Here is a 21905-nt window from a genome sequence, read left to right as displayed (position 1 = left end):
AAATGCACAACATTTTATGAGGCCCATATCAATACTTGTATTTATTGATTTGTTGTTTACAAAATGTGCTGTTTAACTATGATTTTTAACTCGCTTGTGAACACAAGATGCTTACTTTCACTATTTTAAGTCTGTAAAATTTAAAAATCTGTACAGAAAATCCACAGGAAGCTCTTGTATCTACGTAATCACTGTTTTCAGATAATGTTCTAAATTATGTGTTTCCCCAGAATTATTGCTAAATGAAACAATGTTAAGGTAGTGCATTGTTTACTTTAGCATTTACTTCACAATGCAAACTAATCCCACTTTAGAATGTTAATAAAAGCTAATTTGTGGGCCACAGCCAGCTGTTCAATTCAGTTCAATCTAATCTCGTCACTTAAAAAAAATTGAAATATTATTTATCGCATTTATTAAAAGATGAGCTGAATGGCCTGTATGGCAGGTTAGTGCATTGTTTTTGGTCTGAAATAAATTACATCCCATCAATCCCAAATGGAACTTATCACTCCTGAATTATTCCAAAGTATAAGAATTTATACATACATAAATTAAGAACAGCAGCAGGCTACCCAGTCCCTCAAACTTGCTCTTTCATTTTTAAGATCACAGTTGATCTGATTGTTACCTCTAACACATTCCTGTCTGCTTAATAATCTTTTATCCACGTACTCATCAATAATTTATCTACCACTGCCAAAAATATTCAAAGATTCCTTTCAAAGTCCTTTGAGAAAAGGTTTCAAAGACTTAAAGTCCTTGGGGAGAAGAAAAACCTAATTTCTATTGTAACTAGACAAGCCACTATTTTAAAAAGTAGCTCTCAAGTTGTAGATTCTGCCACGTGAGGAAACATCTTTTTCATGTCCATCCTGTCAAACGCCCAATCAATTTTTACTTTTCAAATTTCCAATGGAGACAAGTCTAGCCTGTCCAGCTACTTCTTATAAGAAAGCTCATCCATTCTAGGCATTAGTGTAGAAAACTTCTGCCTTGGAAGTTATTCATTTACATTCCTTCTTAAATAACTTTAATAGTATTATAAACAGTAGTCAAAGAATTGCCCAAGACATTTGGCCCAGATCAGCCTTGTTTTAATGAGTCACTAGATTCATATTTTATACTTTGTCAGTCAGTTTAATTCAGTAAAATCTGACTTTATGTAAATAGCAAATATTGAAATGTGTTATCGTGAATGTAACCATACCAATCAAATTCCTGGCATAAAATGATCATCCTTTATTTTAAAATCTAATTTTGGAGACAAAAGCCTATTTTGACTTCCAACTTATTTATTAAAAGAACAAAATTATTACATGTGTAAATGTAGTGATATTTAAAGCTTGTAACACATTTCTCTCTCAGCAGAATACAGCAGCCTGTGATGTGAATTGCAGAGTAGAACATGACACTAGAGGGAGGCCAGCTGTCATCCGCAGAAAGCTTTTTTCCAGCGACTGTTCGAGCTCAGATGAAACTGCTTCAGAAGGCGGAAGTGACTGGGATGACCCTCCAGATGAAGAGCTTTTTTCTCGCACACATCTTTAATTCTGCTCAGCAGAGGCAACTCCACTTTTAATAAGTTCACAACTCTCTTGCTGAGAACTTATTGCTCTTTGAGGGAAAAAACTTCAGTTTTCTTTTCATTTAACTCCTTTAGATAGGTTTTATCTTTCTCTTGTAGGTTTCACTGTTAGGCATTGACTGCAATCCCATGACAGGAAAACTAATTAACAATAATAGTTTATCGAAACCTTGGCTTTTTCAACTAGTATAGGTTGTGTTTGTCAAAGAATGATTGTGCATGTGTCTATCTTACTAGCATCAATGCTTATTTTGCTGATTAATTACAACCGCTTCCATTACTATTGTAGAACTACTGTTCTCATTAGGACTACTCTGTCAACTACAATTTCTGCTATTCAGAGGCTCTTGGCATATGGCACAGTTATAATGCTTTGTTATAAAAGAATTGGGAGATAAGTACTTCAACTAAACTTCACATAACTAGATCAGTGCCTTTCTGAATGCAGGACAACAGCATGGATGAATAGACTTAAATCATCTAATTGAAACCTGTTATCTCAGTTCAAAGTAGGAACGACAAGGTTGTGCTTTAGAATCAGAATAAGTATAAATAACATTTTTTCTGAATGATTCTAAATATGTTTTCATAAAATTGAGATAAATTTAGTGAGTATGGCTTGTGAAATGCTAACTGTGAATGTCCAGGATTTTGAAGTTGTGGGAAAGGTTTCAGTGTGAGGGATTGGGTTAATGCAAGAGATTCTTGCACTGACTTTAGGCATCACTATTAAACAGAAGATTGGTAAATCTGTATGCTCTAGTAGTGTGAGAAATCCTGAGCAAATTACAGTTACTCCATGTTGTGGCTGTGATTTTTATAGATCTTAGTAGAATTTATTTTGTGTTTTGGAATGGTGTGAGGAACCATTCTGACATTTTACTCGTGCTGACTGCAAGAACCAAGTGTAGACTTAAAACATGAGAATCTCATTAACATGTGTGACTGCAGTAATGATTGTTTCTTCATGTGACTTTGAGATTTTTTTTCCTTTTTTTTTAAAACACTGGTGTCATAAACATCAGTTTGACATTTGTTGAATATCTGCCACACCCTTGTGCTACGAGTTTGCAAGATTTAAAAACAAAAAGCCAAGGGAACAATATTCTGGTTACCAGGTACACAGCCAGCCAAGAGTTTTTCAACTTAGTGATTGGCTACCTGAATCCCATGACAATAATCGCTGGTTACAATGGAGATCTAAAATTCAAGTTAAGTTCTCCTAAACTTGAAGCTCTATTAGGAACAGAGTAACCACAGAACTTATCATGGTGATAATGAAAATTATAATAAGAAAGTGGAAGGATTAAATTGAATTTATCTTAGAGATAAATTCAGCATCCATAATTTTTGAGCTGCAACATTTTTTTTTGTACATGAGCCAGTTGTAAAATTAAAAGCAAAATAATAGTTTGCACATAAGTTTGTCAGAGATGGCTGCTGTTGCTCAGTGAAATAGTTTTAACTATTAACATTTCAAACTTTACAATGCCATTTAACAGGGCCTTTCTGTGAATTTTTTTTTGGTTGTGAGTTATTTCAATAGCAACACAGTATGTAAATGAGCAAAAACAAATGCTGCAGCTTTCAGAAATTCATAACCATTATATTTAAAAAGGGTTATAGAATTTTTGAATGGCCATGGATGTTAACAAGGACAGAATTGAAAGCCTTCTGTAAATCATATATGCTTAAGTTATTGATTTTTTTTTGAGCTGCTTATATAGACATATAAGGACAATGTCAGGTGATGCATAAACTTGTAAAGAGTATTAAGATGCTAAGTCATCTTTGGAAAGACAAAAGGCTGAAGGAGTGGATTAGGGAATAATAAAATGTTTACACAGGTCACCTGAAGTAGTTTCCATACTTATATAATTAATAAAAATTAAAAGCAGCATTCAATTTGGATAGTTTGAGAAATGTGATTTCAAGTTTCTTATGGTCAGGTTTTCAACTGAGTGATTTATTGAGGAAAAGTAGGGAAGAGTGTTTTATTTGTCATCTACGACAAGCAGTTTGAAAAGACAACATAGAACTCATTGTGGAATAGTATGCACCATAGTACTGAAACCTGAGTTTCCCATTTCTCAGTTGTTAGCCTTTTACTAAGTTTATTTTGCTTAAAGTGGTTGCATTGTTCTCTAATTTCATGTACACCAGAGTAATTGATTTTGTTTCATTGTGGAATTACTTTACACCTAATAAAGACTCAAAAGTAAAATTTAGTTTAACAGAGTTTTAATTTATTTGTACTGTTTTTAATTAATAACCCTGACTTATTGAGAGAGGCTCATTTCTTGACCATGCCGCTGAGGTTTGATGATGGCACACTTGCAATGTTATAAAGTTCATATCTGGAAAGGGAATTATGGAGCCTGAGATTGTTTTGGAAGCAAACAATAATGCCCTAATTGATGTCAGAATACCTCTCGATAGAAACTACAAAATCTGGAACATATTTCAAAGCACTATGAACTCAAGTCCATGCACTGGTAACTTTACATATTGAGAAATAATCCTGAGCAGTAGCAGACTCCAAATGATATAGAACAAAACAACCTGCTTAATAATTGCAAAGCAAAAGCACAATTTTTTTTTTTTATAATTATTTAGCAAAACAGTGTGGTCAGTCCTTTGAGCCTTGCTAGCCCAACAAGCCATGACAAACATGATTAACCCTAACCTAATCACGAGACAATTTACAATGACCAGTTAACCTACGTTTCATGGGGAGGTTGTACAGACTCCTTACAGAACAGTGCCAGAATTGAACTCTGAAATGTAATAGCATTGTGCTAACCACACTACTGTGGCACCATTTGTAATGCTCTGAATACTTATCTGTCTGTTCAAAGACTTAGTTACAAACATTTTCTAAGGAATTCTGAGTACTATTAAAATTTTCCTCCAATTTCTGTCTTTCACACAAGTGTGATGATCTATGGTGGGTAGCTTTAAGGGAAATGACCTATGTCTGATGGTTCACTTTAGTGTTGATTCTTTTAATAATGAGCAACAGAGTGACTGCATCATTTAAAATGATTCTGCTCTCCCTGCAGTATCTAATATCTAATTTTTTCCACTGCATACAAATATTTACTCTGTTTGTAATGAATGCAGCAACAACTTGCAAGCAGCTTGGCACCATGCATGAGAAAATGAACTGCTTGATTTGGTTGTTTTGATCAAATAGTCTAGACCATCATGCCCTCCACCAGCAATGCAGAGTAGCTGCAGGGTGCACCACCTACAAGATACACTAAAGTACTCATCTGTGATACTCCAATGGCACCTTCTAAACCCCTATCTTTTACCACCAAGAAGGACAAGGGCTGCATATAACCATATATAACCATATAACAATCACAGCACGGAAACAGGCCATCTTGGCCCTCCTAGTCCGTGCCGAACCCTTAATCTCACCTAGTCCCACCTACCCGCACTCAGCCCATAACCCTCCACTCCTTTCCTGTCCATATACCTATCCAATTTTACCTTAAATGACACAACTGAACTGGCCTCTACTACTTCTACAGGAAGCTCATTCCACTCAGAATATGCTGCAGAATACCAACGCATGCAGGTTTCCCTCCCTATCGTACACCATGCTAACCTGAAAATCCATCACCGATCAGTTATGGATATTTGGTCTCAATTCTGGAACACTGAGTACCTTCACCAAAGGACTGAATGAATTTAGAAGGTGGATCACCATCACCTGAAAATTTTAATAAAAAGAATCTATTCATGAATGAACTTAAAAACATTCTTCCTGCTGTTTTTAATGTTATACTTAACAGAAATGTATTCCACACGCAACATACAGTCTATCTTCAGCAAATGTTCTTTTAGCTCAGAATCAGGTTTATTATCACCAGCATGTGGTATGAAATGGTAAAATGAACTAAAACTAATGACTGAATCTGCATGCCTGAGTTTCAACCCAAAACATGGGCAATTCCTTTCTTCCCACAGATACTGCTTAATCCACTGACTTCCTCCAGCAGATGGTGTTGCTACAGACAGAAAATTTCTTACCTCCTTATGCTGTGAAAAATCAAGGACTCTATAACAAACTTCTAAACAGATTGCAAAAATAAAGAAAATGCTGAAATTGTTTAACCAAATACAAATAGGGGTGTAACTGGAACATTGAGTTCACTAAACTCCCATGATCACTTTTATTTTAAACATTGTTATCTCCAATCATTCATTACTCAGTGATGCGGCTTCAGCAGCAGAGTACACATTGTGTGGGCAGAACATGGCTGTGCTCTCTAATGAGCTACATTTTTGGACTTTATTTACCAGCACTGATATTTTTCTTGCCTCTGGTTCCAAAACCCAGATCTGCACAAAATCAGGAATAAGTCCCTTCTATAATATGACCAACATTGTCTCAAGCTATTCATGATCACTTTCTGTGATCATAATTTTCAGACCCCATGCAGAAGACTAGTATTTTATAGTATATGTTAGAATATTGAAGTTATTCAAAAGTACAAAACAGTCCAGTTGGAGTGGGAAAACAAAGTGTATCCTTGGTCTGAAATGTTGAAAAGCAAGGAACAAGGATGTGAACAGCTGGGGTGGCATGAGGATAAATTTACAATGCAGTGAATAGTCATGATTTAGAATTTACTGATGGAAACAGGTTCAGTTTTCACTTTAAAAAGGGAGTTGGATAGAGGTTTGAGGTAGATGAAGTGGGTAGGTTAGGGGAGAAGCTGTGAATGATTAAATTGCTATTGTTGAGATGAATGGCTTTCTATCCTGTAAATTCAACTGTAAATGCACCATAACACAATTGCAAACCACACTAAATATAGTGTTATCCACAAGGAAAGCTTTTCCTGTATTCTGATCATATCCACTGCAGAGATTTTTTGAAAAACTAATCACCAACCTCAAATGCAGTGATGGATAAAATGAATTTACATATTACAAACAAATATAACCATCTGTCATGTGCCTTTGTTCCAAAGCATATTTGTAGTGACTGCTGAGAAGAAATAATAATAGGAAATAGGTAGATATTTATGTCAAAATGGCATTATCTGTGGCTTTAGAACCACAAGGAGGCTGCTGTTGAGAGGGTTGGGTAGGCATTTTAACTGATGAATCACAACATAGTTCAAAGTTCAAAAATAATTTATTAGTAAAGTATATATATGTCACCATACAAAGCCCTGAGATTTATTTTCTTGTGGGCATACTCATTAAATACATAATAGAATAATAACCATAATTGTATCAACAAACTTAAGCATTCAACCAGTATGCAAAAGACAACAAACTGCAAATACAAAAAATAAATAAATAAGCAATAAATATCAAGAACGAGATAAAGAATCCTTGAAAGTGAATCCATAGGTTGTGGGAACATTCAAGTGTTGGGCAAGTGAACTGCAAATTATCTTCTTTGGTTCAAGAGTCTGATGGTTGAGGGGTAATAACTTCCCAAAACTGGTGGAGTAGGTCCTGAGGCTCCTGTACATTTCTTCTTGATGACAGCAGTGAGAAGAGAGCTCCACCGGGTGGTGGGGGTCCTTGATGATGGATGTTGTTTTCCCGCGACAGTGCACTATGTGGACATGCTCAATGGTGTGGACGGCTATATCTGTGATAGACTGGGCCAAATCCACTACCTTTTATGGGATATTCCATTCAAGGGTATTGGTGTTTCCATACCAGTTTGTGTTGCAGCCAGTGATGCTTTCCCTCACACATCTATAGAAGTTTGTAAGAGATTTAGATGTCATGCCAAATCTTCACAAACTCCAAGGAAGTAGAGGTGCTGCCGTGCTTTCTTCACAATTGCACTTAGATATTGGGCCAGGACAGTCTTCCAACATTATGACACCGAGGAATTTAAAGTTGCTGACCCTCTCCACCTTGATCCTCCGATGAGAACTGGCTCGTGGACTTCTGGTATCCTCCTGAAGCTGATAAACAGCTCTTTGGTCTTGCTGACATTAAATGAGAGGTTGATATTTTGGCAACTCCCAGCCAGATTTTCAATCTCCCTATTATATACTGATTTGTCACCACCTTTCATCCAGCCTATGATTGTGGTGTCATCTGCAGACTTGAATTTGGCACTGAAATTGTGCCTAGCCACACAATGATAGGTGTAAAGTAAGCAGACTGCCTCGTGGTGTATCTGTGCTGATGGAGGTTGTGGAGGAGATAAGGTTGAGTAGGTGCAAGGTAGAATTGGCTGGGTACAACTTGAGATACTTAAAACAAATGATAGGAATAATTGATTGCCTGGGCAGGCATCTCCTGTCTATCCTGTCTGCCAAATACATTGCCACCTGCTTTGTGAATGTCAAATTTCCATGAAATTTACATTATTAAAATGCAGTAATTATAATATATTCAGCCACCTGCAATAAGAGTTAACTTTATTTTGCTTGCGAGCAACATCCAGTGGAAAAATGTTATTTTATTGTTTTGCATGCTAAATTTGTACAATGTTTCAGATAACTTAATACAAAAAATAAAATTTTAAGTAAGGTCCTTTTCAATATGAAATATTTTACAAATTATTTACCCTCTGTATTTCTTGAACTTCACACTGAAAACCAGCTGTGTTAGTTTAGGCATTGAAAAATGATCATTGTCATAGGTCGTATAGCAGAAAAACAGGTCACTTGGCCCACTGTGTTCATGCCAATCATAACCCTTAACTATAATAATTTATTTTTGGGCATTATATCTGTAGCTTTCTATGCCTTTGTCATTCAGATGGTTATCTATATCCCAGACCACATCCCCTGAGCCCCCCATATTCTTCCCCCCATTACAGAAAAACTAAAGAATTTTGGTTTACAATGCACAATGAAAGAAAATAGGAAATGCTAATTTAAAGCAATGACAAACAATTGCAAAAATTACACAAATCTACTTAAAGCTACTAATAAAATTATTTATTTAATACAGTAAAAACAATTTTCATTAACAATTTTAGCGCATTCATTAGAAGTCCAACTACTCATTGCTTTTTCACCTTTCAATGAGATGGGTGGGCTTGGTGTAGTGATATAAGCTTCTCAGCATCAGGATGAATGCCGCTCAGAATGAGTCCCAAAACCCCACGTTCAGAAATTTGCAGTCTATTTCGTTGCTTTGAAAGATGTTGAGCAACTGCCCTGAAACTGTGCTCCATTGCATGTGATGCTGGAAAGACAATAAGGAACATCTTGACATTTTCCACAGTGCAGGTTAGCATTCAGAGATACCTTTCTGCAACCAAAAGTCTTGATATGATTTTTTAAACTTCAGTGTCAATTCAAAGTTATTTTAGAACATAGAACATACAAATCTACAGCACATCACAGGCCATTCAGCCCACAATGTTATGCCGACCATTTAACCTACTCCAGAAACTGCCTAGAATTTCCCTACTGCACAGCCCTCTATTTTTCTAAGCTCCATGTACCTATCTAAGAGTCTCTTAAAAGACCCTGTTGTATCTGCCTCTACCATTGTCACTGGCATTGCGTTCCACGCACCCACCACTCTCTGTGTGGAAAACTTACCCCTGACATTCCCTTGGTACCTATTTCCAAGCACCATAAACCATGCCCTCTCATGTTAGCCATTTCATCCCTGGACAAAAGCCTCTGGCTATCCACACAATCAATGCTTTCATCATCTTATACAGCTCTAACAGGTCACCTCTCATCCTCTGTTGCTCCAAGGAGAAAAGGCCAAGTTCACACAACCTATTCTCATAAGGCATGCTCTCCAATCCAGGCAACATCCTTGTAAATCTCTTCTGCACTCTCTTGAGAGTATCCACATCCTTCCTGTAGTGAAGTGACCAGAACTGAGCACAGTACTCCAAGTGGTTTCTAAATAAGGTCTTATATAGCTGTAACATTATCTCATGGTCCTTGAACTCAGTCTCATGGTTGATGAAGGCCAAAACACAAGACACCTTTTTTTCAACATTGTCAACCTGCATAGCAGCTATGAGTGTCTTATGGATACAAACCCCAAGATCTCACTGATCCTTCACACTGCCAAGAGTCTTACCATTAATATTCAATAGATACATTTAATGTCAGAGAAAGTCTGTGGCATCACTTCTTCCGAGTTCTGTGCACAATGAACTTGGGTCTCTGGGCACATAGCCAGCAGCCAGCTCACTGTTTTTGCAGCTTTCAACGTTTCAACCCCATCTAAACCCCTTGCTCTAAGGAGATGCCAGTCAATATTAGGATAGTTAAAATCACCTGACACAATAACCCTATTATTATTGCACCATTCCAGAATCTGCCTCCCTACCTGCTCCTCAATGTCTCTGCAACTATTGGGGTTTCTATAAAAAATCACCCAGTCGAGTCATTGCCCCCCTCCTGTTTCTAACTTCTACCCACAATGATTCAGTGGACAATCCCTCCATGACTTCTTCCTTTTCTGCAACCGTGATAAATTTTGTAGTGAGATCAGTTCTTCTCCAGCCTTCTTGTTAATTTCTCATTACTAGTGTTCAGGAACTGATTTATTACCTGGTCTGAATTTGGATTGAGAGATCCTGAAATCACTGATATGAAATCCTGATATGACTTTTTGCAGCTCATTCAGGTGGGCACAGTATACTTGAAGGTTATCATCTGGTATTTTTCCTTTCCACCTCAGAAATAGGAAAAGATCACAATTGCCATGTTGTAGTTAACATGGACAGAAATGTGAACACAACTCATTTGACTTTGATAGATTCACATCACTTCTTTGCAATTGAAGATTGATTTCATTAAACTTTGCAATTAATTCTGGTAAATAAGTTATGTCATGCCTGACATTTTTGAGTTGATTACTGAATGAAGCATTTGAGTCTTCAAAGAATTTTCTCTAAGCTTCAAAAAGAACATTAAAGTGTCTTAGCCAGTTTCCTTTTCAGAACCATCTTACTTCTGTGTGCAACAGTAAGTGTTCAAACTCTTCATCTTTCACAATATAAAGCTCTGAAAATAGTCGAGAATTGAGATCATGGGACTTTATTTTGGTTACCACTGTGACAACAGTATTTAATGATTTGTGCAGTTGACTGAGTAGGTGTTTTGTAGGAAGACGTTGTCTGCAAATTACACAGTGAATGTGAAATATGTTAGGTACAGTTTTTTTCAAGAAAGTAATAATCCCCTGGTGATGTCCTGTCATTGATAGTGCCCCATACGTTGCTGAAGCAAGAATGTTGGTGAGCAGAATGTCCTTCTCTTTGAAACATTGCTCAACATGAAACTCTTCTTCTATATCTATTTCTAGTTGCATTGCAAATAACAACTCCTGAACTATGCGTTCATATGTTATGAAGTGAACATTACCAAGAAGCAAAGACTCGTTGCTTGGCAAAATTAACTCATTCAACTGTAGAGCAAATTCTGTTGTTCTAAGTATGTTGCATAACGTGTCTTCCACATTCTGAGACATTTCATCAATTTGTCTTTGTTACAGAGCTGTTGCTGAGTGGAATCGCTTTCATTAATTGGTCTGGTGACTTATGCCAAGCAGTAGTCAGAACCTTCCATTCTATTGGCAGAATCCAGTTTTCTCCAATTGAATGGGGCTTTCCAGGTTTAGCAACAAGCAATGAAATGTTGTATGAAGAATGCAAACCATCACTGTTTTATTATGAATTGCTGGCAAACATGTTTTGAAAGGTTTTCTGTTTCTGAAAGTTTTCACAAAGTGATTGAAAATAAACCAAGTTGGATTCCAGTGATGTCATCGTCGAGAATGGCGGCTCAAGTCACCAGCTCCTCCGGAAATACACGTATTAAGCCCAGTTATCCCATCAAATAAAATATTTTTTGAAAAATATTTGAACTGAAAAGAGGGACAAGAATGGGGAAAAGGAATGGAAATTTAAAAAACGACACTGAGGAGCCTGGGTCCGAGAGGAGTGCAGCGAGCGGCTCTCCGACCCGAATGCATGCTAGCGAGGCGGATGCTGGGCCTCGTTCAGGCGAAACGGCGAATATCTTCGAAATCCTGAGGTCCAGAAAAAAATAAAGCAGTAGCTCCGTGATATTAAGTCAGAGCTCGCCAGTGTCAATCAAAAAATAGCGGTGGCAGAGACTTGAATTGGGAAGGTGGAAGATCATGTTCGAAACGTGGAACGGATACTGAGTAAGACAATAAAAATATTACATCACTAAGAAGGTAAACTGCTTGACCTGGAGGGAAGATCACGGCGGAAAAATATCAGAATCTACAACGTTCCCGAAGGAGCGGAGGGCCCGTCTATGATGGAGTTTGTCAGAAGTTACTGCGGGACACACTGGATCTTACCCCGGCTATGAAGCTGGAAGTCAAAAGAGTCCACTGCGCATTAGTCCCGAAAACTACCCAGGATAGAACGCCACGGTCAATAATAATTAAATTCCTTCGGAACAGCACCAAGGCGGAGATTCTACGAAGGGCCTGGGATAAGAAGGGAGTGTTTTTCAACGATAAATTAATATATTTTGACCAAGATTACCCCCCCCCCCCCCAGTGGTCCTGCAGAAACGCAAAGAATACTCTGAAGTAAAAGCGAGTACTAAAGCAAAAAAAGATTAGATTTCAAACTCCGTACCCTGCTAAACTTCAAGTGTTTTTTGACAACGGGACGTGGTTGTACCAGACAGTGGAAGAGGCGACTACAGACATGAAGGCTAGAGGGTTGCCCGTCAGCGTGACCAAAACGAGGGAAAGCCTGACTAAGGAATTATCTCGCTCCGTTTGGGAAATAGTGCGAGAATCGAGAAGGCAGGAGACGGGAGGAGGCCAAGAGAAATATATCAGGAAGAGACTGGGAGTTTCCCAAAGATAGTCCTCAACCCCTACAGAAGAGCCCATAAGGTTTGGCTAACTTTAAAAATGTTGAGAAACTAAACAGAAGCAAAAGTATACGGTGATATACCTATCTTGAGAAATACTTATTATAATGTGGATTTTATATCACTTAGTTGTTATCCTTTATTCACTCACTTACTCCTTTTCCCCCACCAAAATGAGTATATATGTATGTAATATATGTGTGTGTGTATATGTATATTTCTTTGTGTATGTATATATAGGAGGAGTACACAGGGAAATTTTTTTCTGTGTAATGGATTTGTTCACTGACATTTATGAATACAGCAATGGAGGCCCTCAACTCACAAGTAGGAGGGGGTATCCCCCACAGCTAGACATCTCCTCTAGCTCAACACAGGGTCATCTACTAGAGACCTCAGCCTTGGAATCACACGTTCGTTGCCATTTTTGTTATTATTTGGGTTTCTTGGTTCTTATTTGTTCAGGGAGTAGATCGATTAAGTTTTATTCTAATTTCAATGATACATTGACAGATAAATACAGATGGCTAAGGACAAGGTAAAATTCATTTATTTTAATGTCAATGGGCTATTTAAATCCAATCAAACGTAAGATAATTTTATCCGATTTGGAACAATTTGATTCATACTGGGAAAATGGTTTAACTACATAATGCCTCATAGACCTGATTTTATTCTCACAAGTCAATGAATCTGTTGTAAAAAAAAGATCACTCCCTATTTGTACATAGTTCTTTCCTTTTGCTTGTTTTTTCTTTCCACTTTTCTATAAGTGTGTACCCCAGATAAATACTTTGTGGAGATTTGTGATATATATGATTATATGATAATATATGTACAACATCTGAAATACATCTTATGGAAATGTTTGTTTGATGATGAACTTCAATAAAAAAATAAATTACAAAAAAAAGAAAATAAACCAAGTTCTTGTTTGGTTTATCAGAGAGTATTCTTTTCAAATGGTCAAGACACCTGGATGGTTTTATTGCCTTGTTTGAAACAAAAAAACATTTTCATACAACAGACATTGGCTGCTGTTGGTTGTTTGGTGCTGGTTTATAGACAATAGACAATAGACAATAGGTACAGAAGTAGACCATTCGGCCCCTCGAGTCTGCACCACCATTCTGAGATCATGGCTGATCATTCACTATCAATACCCAGTCCCTGCCTTGTCCCCATTTCCCTTGATTCCCCTATCCATCAGATATCTATCTAGCTCCTTCTTGAAAGCATCCAGAGAATTGGCCTCCACCGACTTCCGAGGCAGTGCATTCCACACCTCCACAACTCTCTGGGAGAAGAAGCTCTTCCTCAACTTTGTTTTAAATAACTGACCTCTTATTCTCAATCCATGCCCTCTGGTACTGGACTCTCCCAACATCTGGAACATATTTCCTGCCTCAATCCTATCAAATCCTTTAATTATCTTAAACGTTTCAATCAGATCCCCTCTCAATCTCCTCAATTCCAGCGTGTACAAGCCCAATCTCTCCAATCTCTCTGCGTAAAACAGCCCTGCCATCCCAGGAATCAACCTAGTGAATCTACGCTGCACTTCCTCAACTGCCAGAATGTCCTTCCTTAAACCTGGAGACCAAAACTGTACACAATACTCCAGGTGTGGTCTCACCAGGGCCCTGTACAAATGCAAAAGGACATCCTTGCTCTTGTACTCAATTCCCCTTGTAACAAAGGCCAACATTCCATTTGCCCTCTTCACTGCCTGTTGCACTTGCTCATTCACCTTCATTGACTGGTGAACTAGGACTCCTAGGTCTCTTTGCATTTCTCCCTTACCTAACTCTACACCGTTCAGACAATACTCTGCCCTCTTGTTCCTGCTTCCAAAGTGGATAACTTCACATTTATTCACATTGAATGACATCTGCCAAGTATCTGCCCACTCACCCAGCCTATCCAAGTCTCCCTGTATTCTCCTAACGTCCTCTTCGCATGTCACACTGCCACCCAGTTTAAATACTGTAAATCCATTGTTCAGAACTCCACACTATACTGTCCTTAATGGTTTTGTCAGGCCTGCACATGCAGACAGCTCCCAGTCTCCACCCAGCTAATAGGTTTACCCGCTGCTCATTCCATTCACCACCTGCAGCCTATTTAACCCTGTTCTCAGTCACAATACTTGTTCACTTATCGAACCAGTTGGTCCTAGCTTTCACTCTCTCTGCTTACAGCTTGTCTGGTTGACATTTGTGTCGAATTCCTTTTCTCCCTTGTTTTGTGGCCTCTCATGACTTGTTACTTTTGTGGTCTATTATGAAAGATATCTCTCACCACTGAATTATCTCTGCTGCCCTGTTTTGGCTCAAGCCTCCTCTACGTTTCCTGGCAGGATGAGTGAACCTCCAATTAACCCAGCAGAGTATGTTCACATAAAGGAAGTCATCCGGCGACATGAGTACATAATCCAGAAGTAGCAGGAAACCAGTGACTATCTGCTTGCTACCCTCTTCCAACTCTCTGTCCCATCACAGCAACTCCATGCCAGTTCAGCTCCTCCATTTGAGCACTGGATTCCTGAGACCTAACACGTCGATGGATCTCCAAACCAAAACCGCAACTTCCTGTCTCAGTGCTTCTTACACTTCGCTCCAGTCAACTCAGTTATTTGCTCATCTTCCTCATCTCTCTCTTGTCTGGGTGAGCTCTGACCTGGGCCACCAAGAAACGGATTTTAAAAAAAGGCCATGTACAACAAATACGAGGATTTCCCCACTGAGATGCATTGGATTTTTGATCAGCTGGGAAGTGAAAGGGAGGAAGAGGATCTGATACTTTGCCTGCACCAAGGGCCTTTGCTATAACTGCTTCTTGGAGTGCTTAAAAAAATAGCTGTTTACCTCGGAGATGGCCACCGACCTTGAAAGCCTCATCATGCTGGCTCTGCATATTGACAAGCGTCTTATGGAATAACTCTCCAGATCAAGACTAGAGCCTGCAGAACCCAGGCAGTTAGGGGGAGGTTCCTCAAGCTCTCAAGAGCATGGGCATTGGTGGATGAACAACTTGTGTGCATACTGCAGAGCAGCCAATCACCAACGCATCAAATGGCCACTGCATCTGAGAAAACAGTGCTGTCATCTAGAGATAAGGGTCCTCCTATATGGCAAACTCTTCTTATCCTCTCCACACTCTGTACATTCTACACACAAAAGACAATAGGTGCAGGGGTAGACCATTCAGCTCTTCGAGCCTGCACCGCCATTCTGAGATCATGGCTGATCATCTACTATCAATACCCGGTTCCTGCCTTGTCCCCATATCCCTTGATTCCCCTATCCATAAGATACCTACCTAGCTCCTTCTTGAAAGCATCCAGAGAATTGGCCTCCACTGCCTTCTGAGGCAGTGCATTCCACAGCCCCACAACTCTCTGGGAGAAGAAGTTTTTCCTTAACTCTGTCCTAAATGACTTATCCCTTATTCTCAAACCATGCTCTCTGGTACTGGACTCTCCCAGCATCTGGAACATATTTCCTGCCTCTATCTTGTCCAATCCCTTAATAATCTTATATGTTGCAATCAGATCCCCTCTCAATCTTCTTAATTCCAGCGTGTACAGACCCAGTCTCTCAAACCTCTCTGCGTATGACAGTCCAGACATCCCAGGAATTAGCCTCATGAATCTACGCTGCACTTCCTCAACAGCCAGGATGTCCTTCCTTAACTCTGGAGACCAAAACTGTACACAATACTCCAGGTGTGCAAAAGGATTTCCTTGCTCTTGTACTCAATTCCCTTTGTAATAAAGGCCAACATTCCATTAGCCTTCTTCACTGCCTGCTGCACTTGCTCATTCACCTTCAGTAACTGATGAACAAGGACTCCTAGATCTCTTTGTATTTCTCCCTTACCTAAATCTACACCATTCAGATAATAATCTGCCTTCCTGTTCTTACTCACAAAGTGGATAACCTCACACTTATTTACATTAAACGTCATCTGCCAAGTATCTGCCCACTCACCCAGCCTATCCAAGTCACCCTGAATTCTCCTAACATCTTCATCACATGTCACACTGCCACCCAGCTTAGTATAATCAGCAAACTTGCTGATGTTATTCTCAATGCCTTCATCTAAATCGTTGATGTAAATCGTAAACAGCTGTGGTCCCAATACCGAGCCCTGTGGCACCCCACTAGTCACCACCCGCCATTCTGAGAAACACCCATTCACCGCTACCCTTTGCTTTCTATCTGCCAGCCAGTTTTCTATCCATGTCAATATCTTCTCCCCAATGCCATGAGCTCTGATTTTACCCATCAATCTCCTATGTGGGACCTTATCAAATGCCTTCTGAAAATCGAGGTACACTACATCCACTGGATCTCCCCCGTCTAACTTCCTGGTTACATTCTCAAAAAACAATAGATTAATCAAGCATGATTTGCCCTTGGTAAATCCATGCTGGCTCGGCCCAATCCTATCATTGCTATCTAGATATGCCACTATTTCATCTTTAATAATGAATTCTAGCATCTTCCCCATTACTGATATTAGACTGACAGGATGATAGTTCTCTGTTTTCTCCCTCCCTCCTTTCTTAAAAAGTTGGATAACATTAGCCATTCTCCAATCCTCAGGAACTGATCCTGAATCTAAGGAATATTGGAAAATGATTACCAATGCATCCGCAATCTCCAGAGCCACCTCCTTTAGTTCCCTAGGATGCCAACCATCTGGACCTGGAGATTTGTTAGCCTTCAGTCCCATCAGTCTACTCATCACCGTTTCCTTCCTAATGTCAATCTGTTTCATTTCTTCTGTCACCCTATGTCCTTGGCCCATCCATACATCTGGGAGATTGCTTGTGTCTTCCCTAGTGAAGACAGATCTAAAGTATTTATTAAATTCTTCTGCCATTTCTCTGTTTCCCATAATAATTTCACCCAAATTCATTCTTCAAGGGCCCAACACTGTTCTTAACTATCTTCTTTCTCTTTACATACCTAAAAAAGCTTTTGCTATCATCCTTTATATTCCTGGCTAGCTTACGTTTGTACCTCATTTTTTCTCCCCGTATTGCCTTTTTAGTTAAGTTCTGTTGTTCCTTAAAAATTTCCCAATCATCTGTCTTCCGACTCACCTTAACTCCGTCATACTTTTTTTTAATGCTATGCAATCTCTAACTTCCTTTGTCAACCACTGTGGCCCCTTTCCCCCCTTTGAATCCTTCCTTCTCCGGGGGATGAACTGATTTTGCACCTTGTGCATTATTCCCGAGAATACCTGCCATTGCTGTTCCACTGTCTTTTCTGCTAGGATATCTGTCCATTTAACTTTGGCCAGCTGCTCCCTCATGGCTCCATAGTCTCCTTTGTTCAACTGCAACACTGACACCTCCGATCTGTCATTATCCTTCTCAAATTGCAGATAAAAACTTATCATGTTATGGTCACTCCCTCCTAATGGCTCCTTTACTTCAAGATATCACTTATCAAATCCTGTTCATTACATAACACTAAATCCAGAATAGTTTTGTCCCTGGTCGGCTCTCGTACAAGCTGTTCCAAGAATGCATCCCATAGACACTCTACAAATTCTCTATCCTCGGGTCCAGCACCAACCTGATTCTCCCAGTTCACCTGCATGTTGAAATCCCCCATAACTACTGCAACATTACCTTTGCCACATGCCAATTTTAACTCCCTATTCAACTTGCACCCAATATCCATGCTACTGTTTGGGGGCCTGTAGACAACACCCATTAGGGTCTTTTTGCCCTTAGTTCTATCCACACAGACTCTACTTCTCCTGATCCTATGTCCCCTCATGCAAAGAACTATCTCATTCCTCACCAACAGAGCCACCCCACCCCCTCTGCCCACATTTCTGTCCCTACGATAGCACGTATACCCTTGTACATTCATTTCCCAGGTCTGATATCCCTGCAGCCATGTCTCCATTATCCCAACAACATCATAGTTACCCATTCGCACCTGAGCTTCAAGCTCATCCACCTTATTTCTGAAACTTCGTGCATTCAGATATAGAATTTTTAGCCCATTTCTCCTCTCTCTGTTTAAATCGCTGCCTATTGTGCTTAACCCAGCTCCCCAAACTCCCATCAGGCTATAATCCCCTTGAATTTTGTTGTCCTTCCTAAATTTAATTACTCTTTCTGCATATTTAACTCCATGTTCCATCAGACCATCCCTCTGTACATGTGTCCTCCTTATCACTTGTTCCACCTTACCTTTCTCTACTACACACTTAATATTCTGGAACCGCGTAGTCCCCACCTGTCCTTTATTCTTCATCTCGCTATCCTCTCTCACATTCTGGATCCTTGCCCCCGCACAGGCGCGTGATGTTGACAGGACAGCGCGGAGAGTTTAAAAAGAAGACCACCCTATACAGCGGGCAGCAGTCGGAGCGGGCAGCGGAGTGTAGGGCTTTGGCTCAACAGGCTTAGGCAAGGTACCAACTCTCTTTTTCCCCTTGGCGAATCAACCCGGACAGACGGAGGAACAGCAGGGCTCACACAGCCTACAGTATGAACCAACGGTTTAAAAAGTTTGTGTGTTTGCTGAGGTAAGTGGGTGAGTAGACTTATTTTTCCTTACTTCATTCCTGTAGAATTAGGTAGCATGTCTGCAGGGTGTCAGATGTGGGAATCCTGGGAGACCTCCAGCGTCCCTGATGGCCACATCTGTACCAGGTGCACCGAGATGCAGCTCCTCAGAGACCGTGTTAGGGATCTGGAGCTGCAGCTTGATGACCTACTGCTTATTAGAGGAAGTGAAGAGGTGATAGACAGGAGCTACAGGGAGGTAGTCATCCCTAGGCTACAGGGGTCAGAAAACTGGGTGTCAGGAGAGGGAAGGGAAATGCCCGGGTAGTGGAGAGCACTCCTGTGGCTGCCCCCCTCAGCAACAAGTATATAGTTTTGGATGCTGTTGAGGGGGATGACCTGACAGGAGACGGCCACAGTGACCGGGTCTGTCACTGAGCCTGGCACTGTTGTGCAGGAAGGATGGAGGGAGAAGAGGAATGCGGTAGTCATAGGGGATTCCATAGTCAGGTGAACAGACAGGAGATTCTGTGAGCCTGATAGAGATACCCGCATGGTGTGTTGCCTCCCAGGTGCCAGGGTACGGGGATGTCTCGGATTGGGTCCAGAATATTATGAAGGGAGAGGGCGAGCAGCCAGCTGTCTTGGTACTTTTTGGCACCAATAACATAGACAGGAATAAGGAGGAGGTCCTGAAGAGAGATTTCCGGGAGTTAGGAAGGAAGCTGAGAAGCAGGACCTCCAGGGTAGTAATCTCTGGATTGCTACCTGTGCCACGTGCTAGTGAGGACAAGAGTAGTAGGATCAGGCAGATGAATGCATGGCTGAGAGACTGGTGCAGGGGGCAGGGCTTCAGATTCTTGGATCATTGGGATCTCTTCTGGGGGAAGTATGACCTGTTGAAAAAGGATGGGTTACACCTGAACCTGAAGGGGACCAATATTCTGGCGGGAAGTTAATAGAGCTGTTAGGGAGGGTTTAAACTAATTTGGCAGGGGGATGGGAACCGGAATGATAGAGCGGTGTAGGGGGAAAACAGAAATAAATCTAAGATAGTGAGCAGTAAAGATGTCAGGAAGGACAGGCAGGTGATGGGTCAAATTTGCAGCCATTGGGATGAGTTGCAGTGCAATCAAAGCAAAAGGTACCAAATACTGGACTTAAGGTGTTATACTTAAATGTACGCCAGCATAAGGAATAAGGTGGATGTTTTTATCGTACAGCTACAGATCGGCAGGTATGATATTGTGGCCATCACTGAGACGTGGCTAAAGGATGCATGTCCATGGAGCTGAACGTCCAAGGATACACAGTGTATCGGAAGGATAGGCAGGTAGGCAGAGGGGATGGCGTGGTTTTATTGGTAAGAAAAGATATTAAGTCATTAGGAAGAGATGACATAGGATTGGAAGGTGCAGAATCTTTATGGGTTTAGCTAAGAAATCACAGGGTTTAAAGGACCCTGATGGCAGTTATCTACAGGCCTCCAAACAGCTGCAGTGATGTGGACTACAAATTACAACAGGAAATAGAAAAGGCTTGCCAGAAGGGCAGTGTTATGATAATTGTGGGGGATTTTAACATGCGAGTGGATTGGGAAAAATCAGGTCGGCACTGGATCTTGAGAGAGACAATTTGTAGAATGTCTACGAGATAGCTTTTTAGAACAGCTTGGTGTTGAGCCCACTAGGGTGTACTGGATTGGGTATTGTGTAATGAACCAGAGGTGATTAGAGAGATGGAAGTGAAGGAACCCTTAGGAGGCAGTGATCACAACATGATTGAGTTCACTGTGAAATTTAAGAAAGAGAAGCCGAAATCCGATGTGTCAGTATTTCAGTGGAGTAAAGGAAATTACAGTGGCGTGAGAGAGGAACTGGCCAAGGTTGACTGGAAAGGGACACTAGCCGGAAGGACGGCAGAGCAGCAGCGGCTGGAGTTTATACGAGAAGTGAGGAAGGTGAAAGACAGATATATTCCAAAAAAGAAGAAATTTTCAAATGGAAAAAGGATGCAACTGTGGCTGACAAGATAAGTCAAAGCCAAAGTAAAAGCAAAGCAGAGGGTATACAAGGAAGCAAAAATTAGTGGGAAGACAGAGGATTGGGAAGTTTTTAAAAGCTTACAAAAGGAAACTAAGACGGTCATTAAGAGGGAAAAGATGAACTATGAAAGAAAGCTAGCAAATAATATCAAAGAGGATTCTAAAAGCTTTTTCAAGAATATAAAGAGTAAAAGACAGGTGAGAGTAGATATAGGACCAATAGAAAATGATGCTGGAGAAATTGTATTGGGAGATAAGAAGATGGTGGAGGAACTGAACGAGTACCTTGCATCAGTCTTCACTGAGGAAGACGTCAGCAGTATACTGGACACTCAAGGGTGTCAGGGAAGAGAAATGTGCGCAGTCACAATTATGACAGAGAAAGTACTCAGGAAGCTGAATAGTCTAAGGCTAGATAAATCTCCTGGACCAGATGGAATGCACCCTCGTGTTCTGAAGGAAGTAGCAGTGGAGACTGCAGAGGCATTAGCAATGAGCTTTCAAAAATCAATAGATTCTGGTTTGGTTCCGGAGGACTGGAAGATTGCAAATGTAACTCTGCTATTTAAGAAGGGGGCAAGGAAGCAAAAAGGAAATTATAGACCTGTTAGCTTGACATCAGTGGTTGGGAGGTTATTGGGAGTCGATTGTCAAGGATGAGGTTACAGAGTACCTGGAGGCATATGACAAAATAGGCAGAACTCAGCATGGTTTCCTTAAAGGAAAATCCTGCCTGACAGACCTATTGCAATGTTCTGAGGAAATTACAAGTATGCTAAACAAGGGAGATGCAGTGGATGCTGTGTATTTGGATTTTCAGAAGGCCTTTGACAAAGTGCCGCACATGAGGCTGCTAAACAAGATAAGAGCCCATGCAATTACGGGAAAGTTACATAT

General features: G+C 40.2%; 1 protein-coding gene across 5 annotated transcripts in view; it reads left to right on the top strand.

Annotated features, from left to right (window-relative positions):
- kiaa0232 (KIAA0232 ortholog) overlaps positions 1–3816 on the top strand; it is a 133869-nt gene extending 130053 nt beyond the window's left edge. For 4 of the 5 annotated variants that reach the window (XM_059965242.1, XM_059965243.1, XM_059965241.1 and 1 more), the window contains one exon: positions 1369–3816. In XM_059965242.1, coding sequence (XP_059821225.1) covers positions 1369–1551 — 183 coding nt within the window. In that variant the 3' untranslated portion in view covers positions 1552–3816. The remainder of the gene's footprint in view (positions 1–1368) is intronic. The other variant, XM_059965244.1, reaches the window with a different exon arrangement.
- Positions 3817–21905: the final 18089 nt, after the last annotated feature.

The sequence above is a fragment of the Hypanus sabinus genome, chromosome 3, assembly GCF_030144855.1.
Source record: "Hypanus sabinus isolate sHypSab1 chromosome 3, sHypSab1.hap1, whole genome shotgun sequence".
In the NCBI taxonomy this organism is placed as follows: domain Eukaryota; kingdom Metazoa; phylum Chordata; class Chondrichthyes; order Myliobatiformes; family Dasyatidae; genus Hypanus; species Hypanus sabinus.
This window is presented reverse-complemented; position numbering and strand designations above follow the sequence as displayed.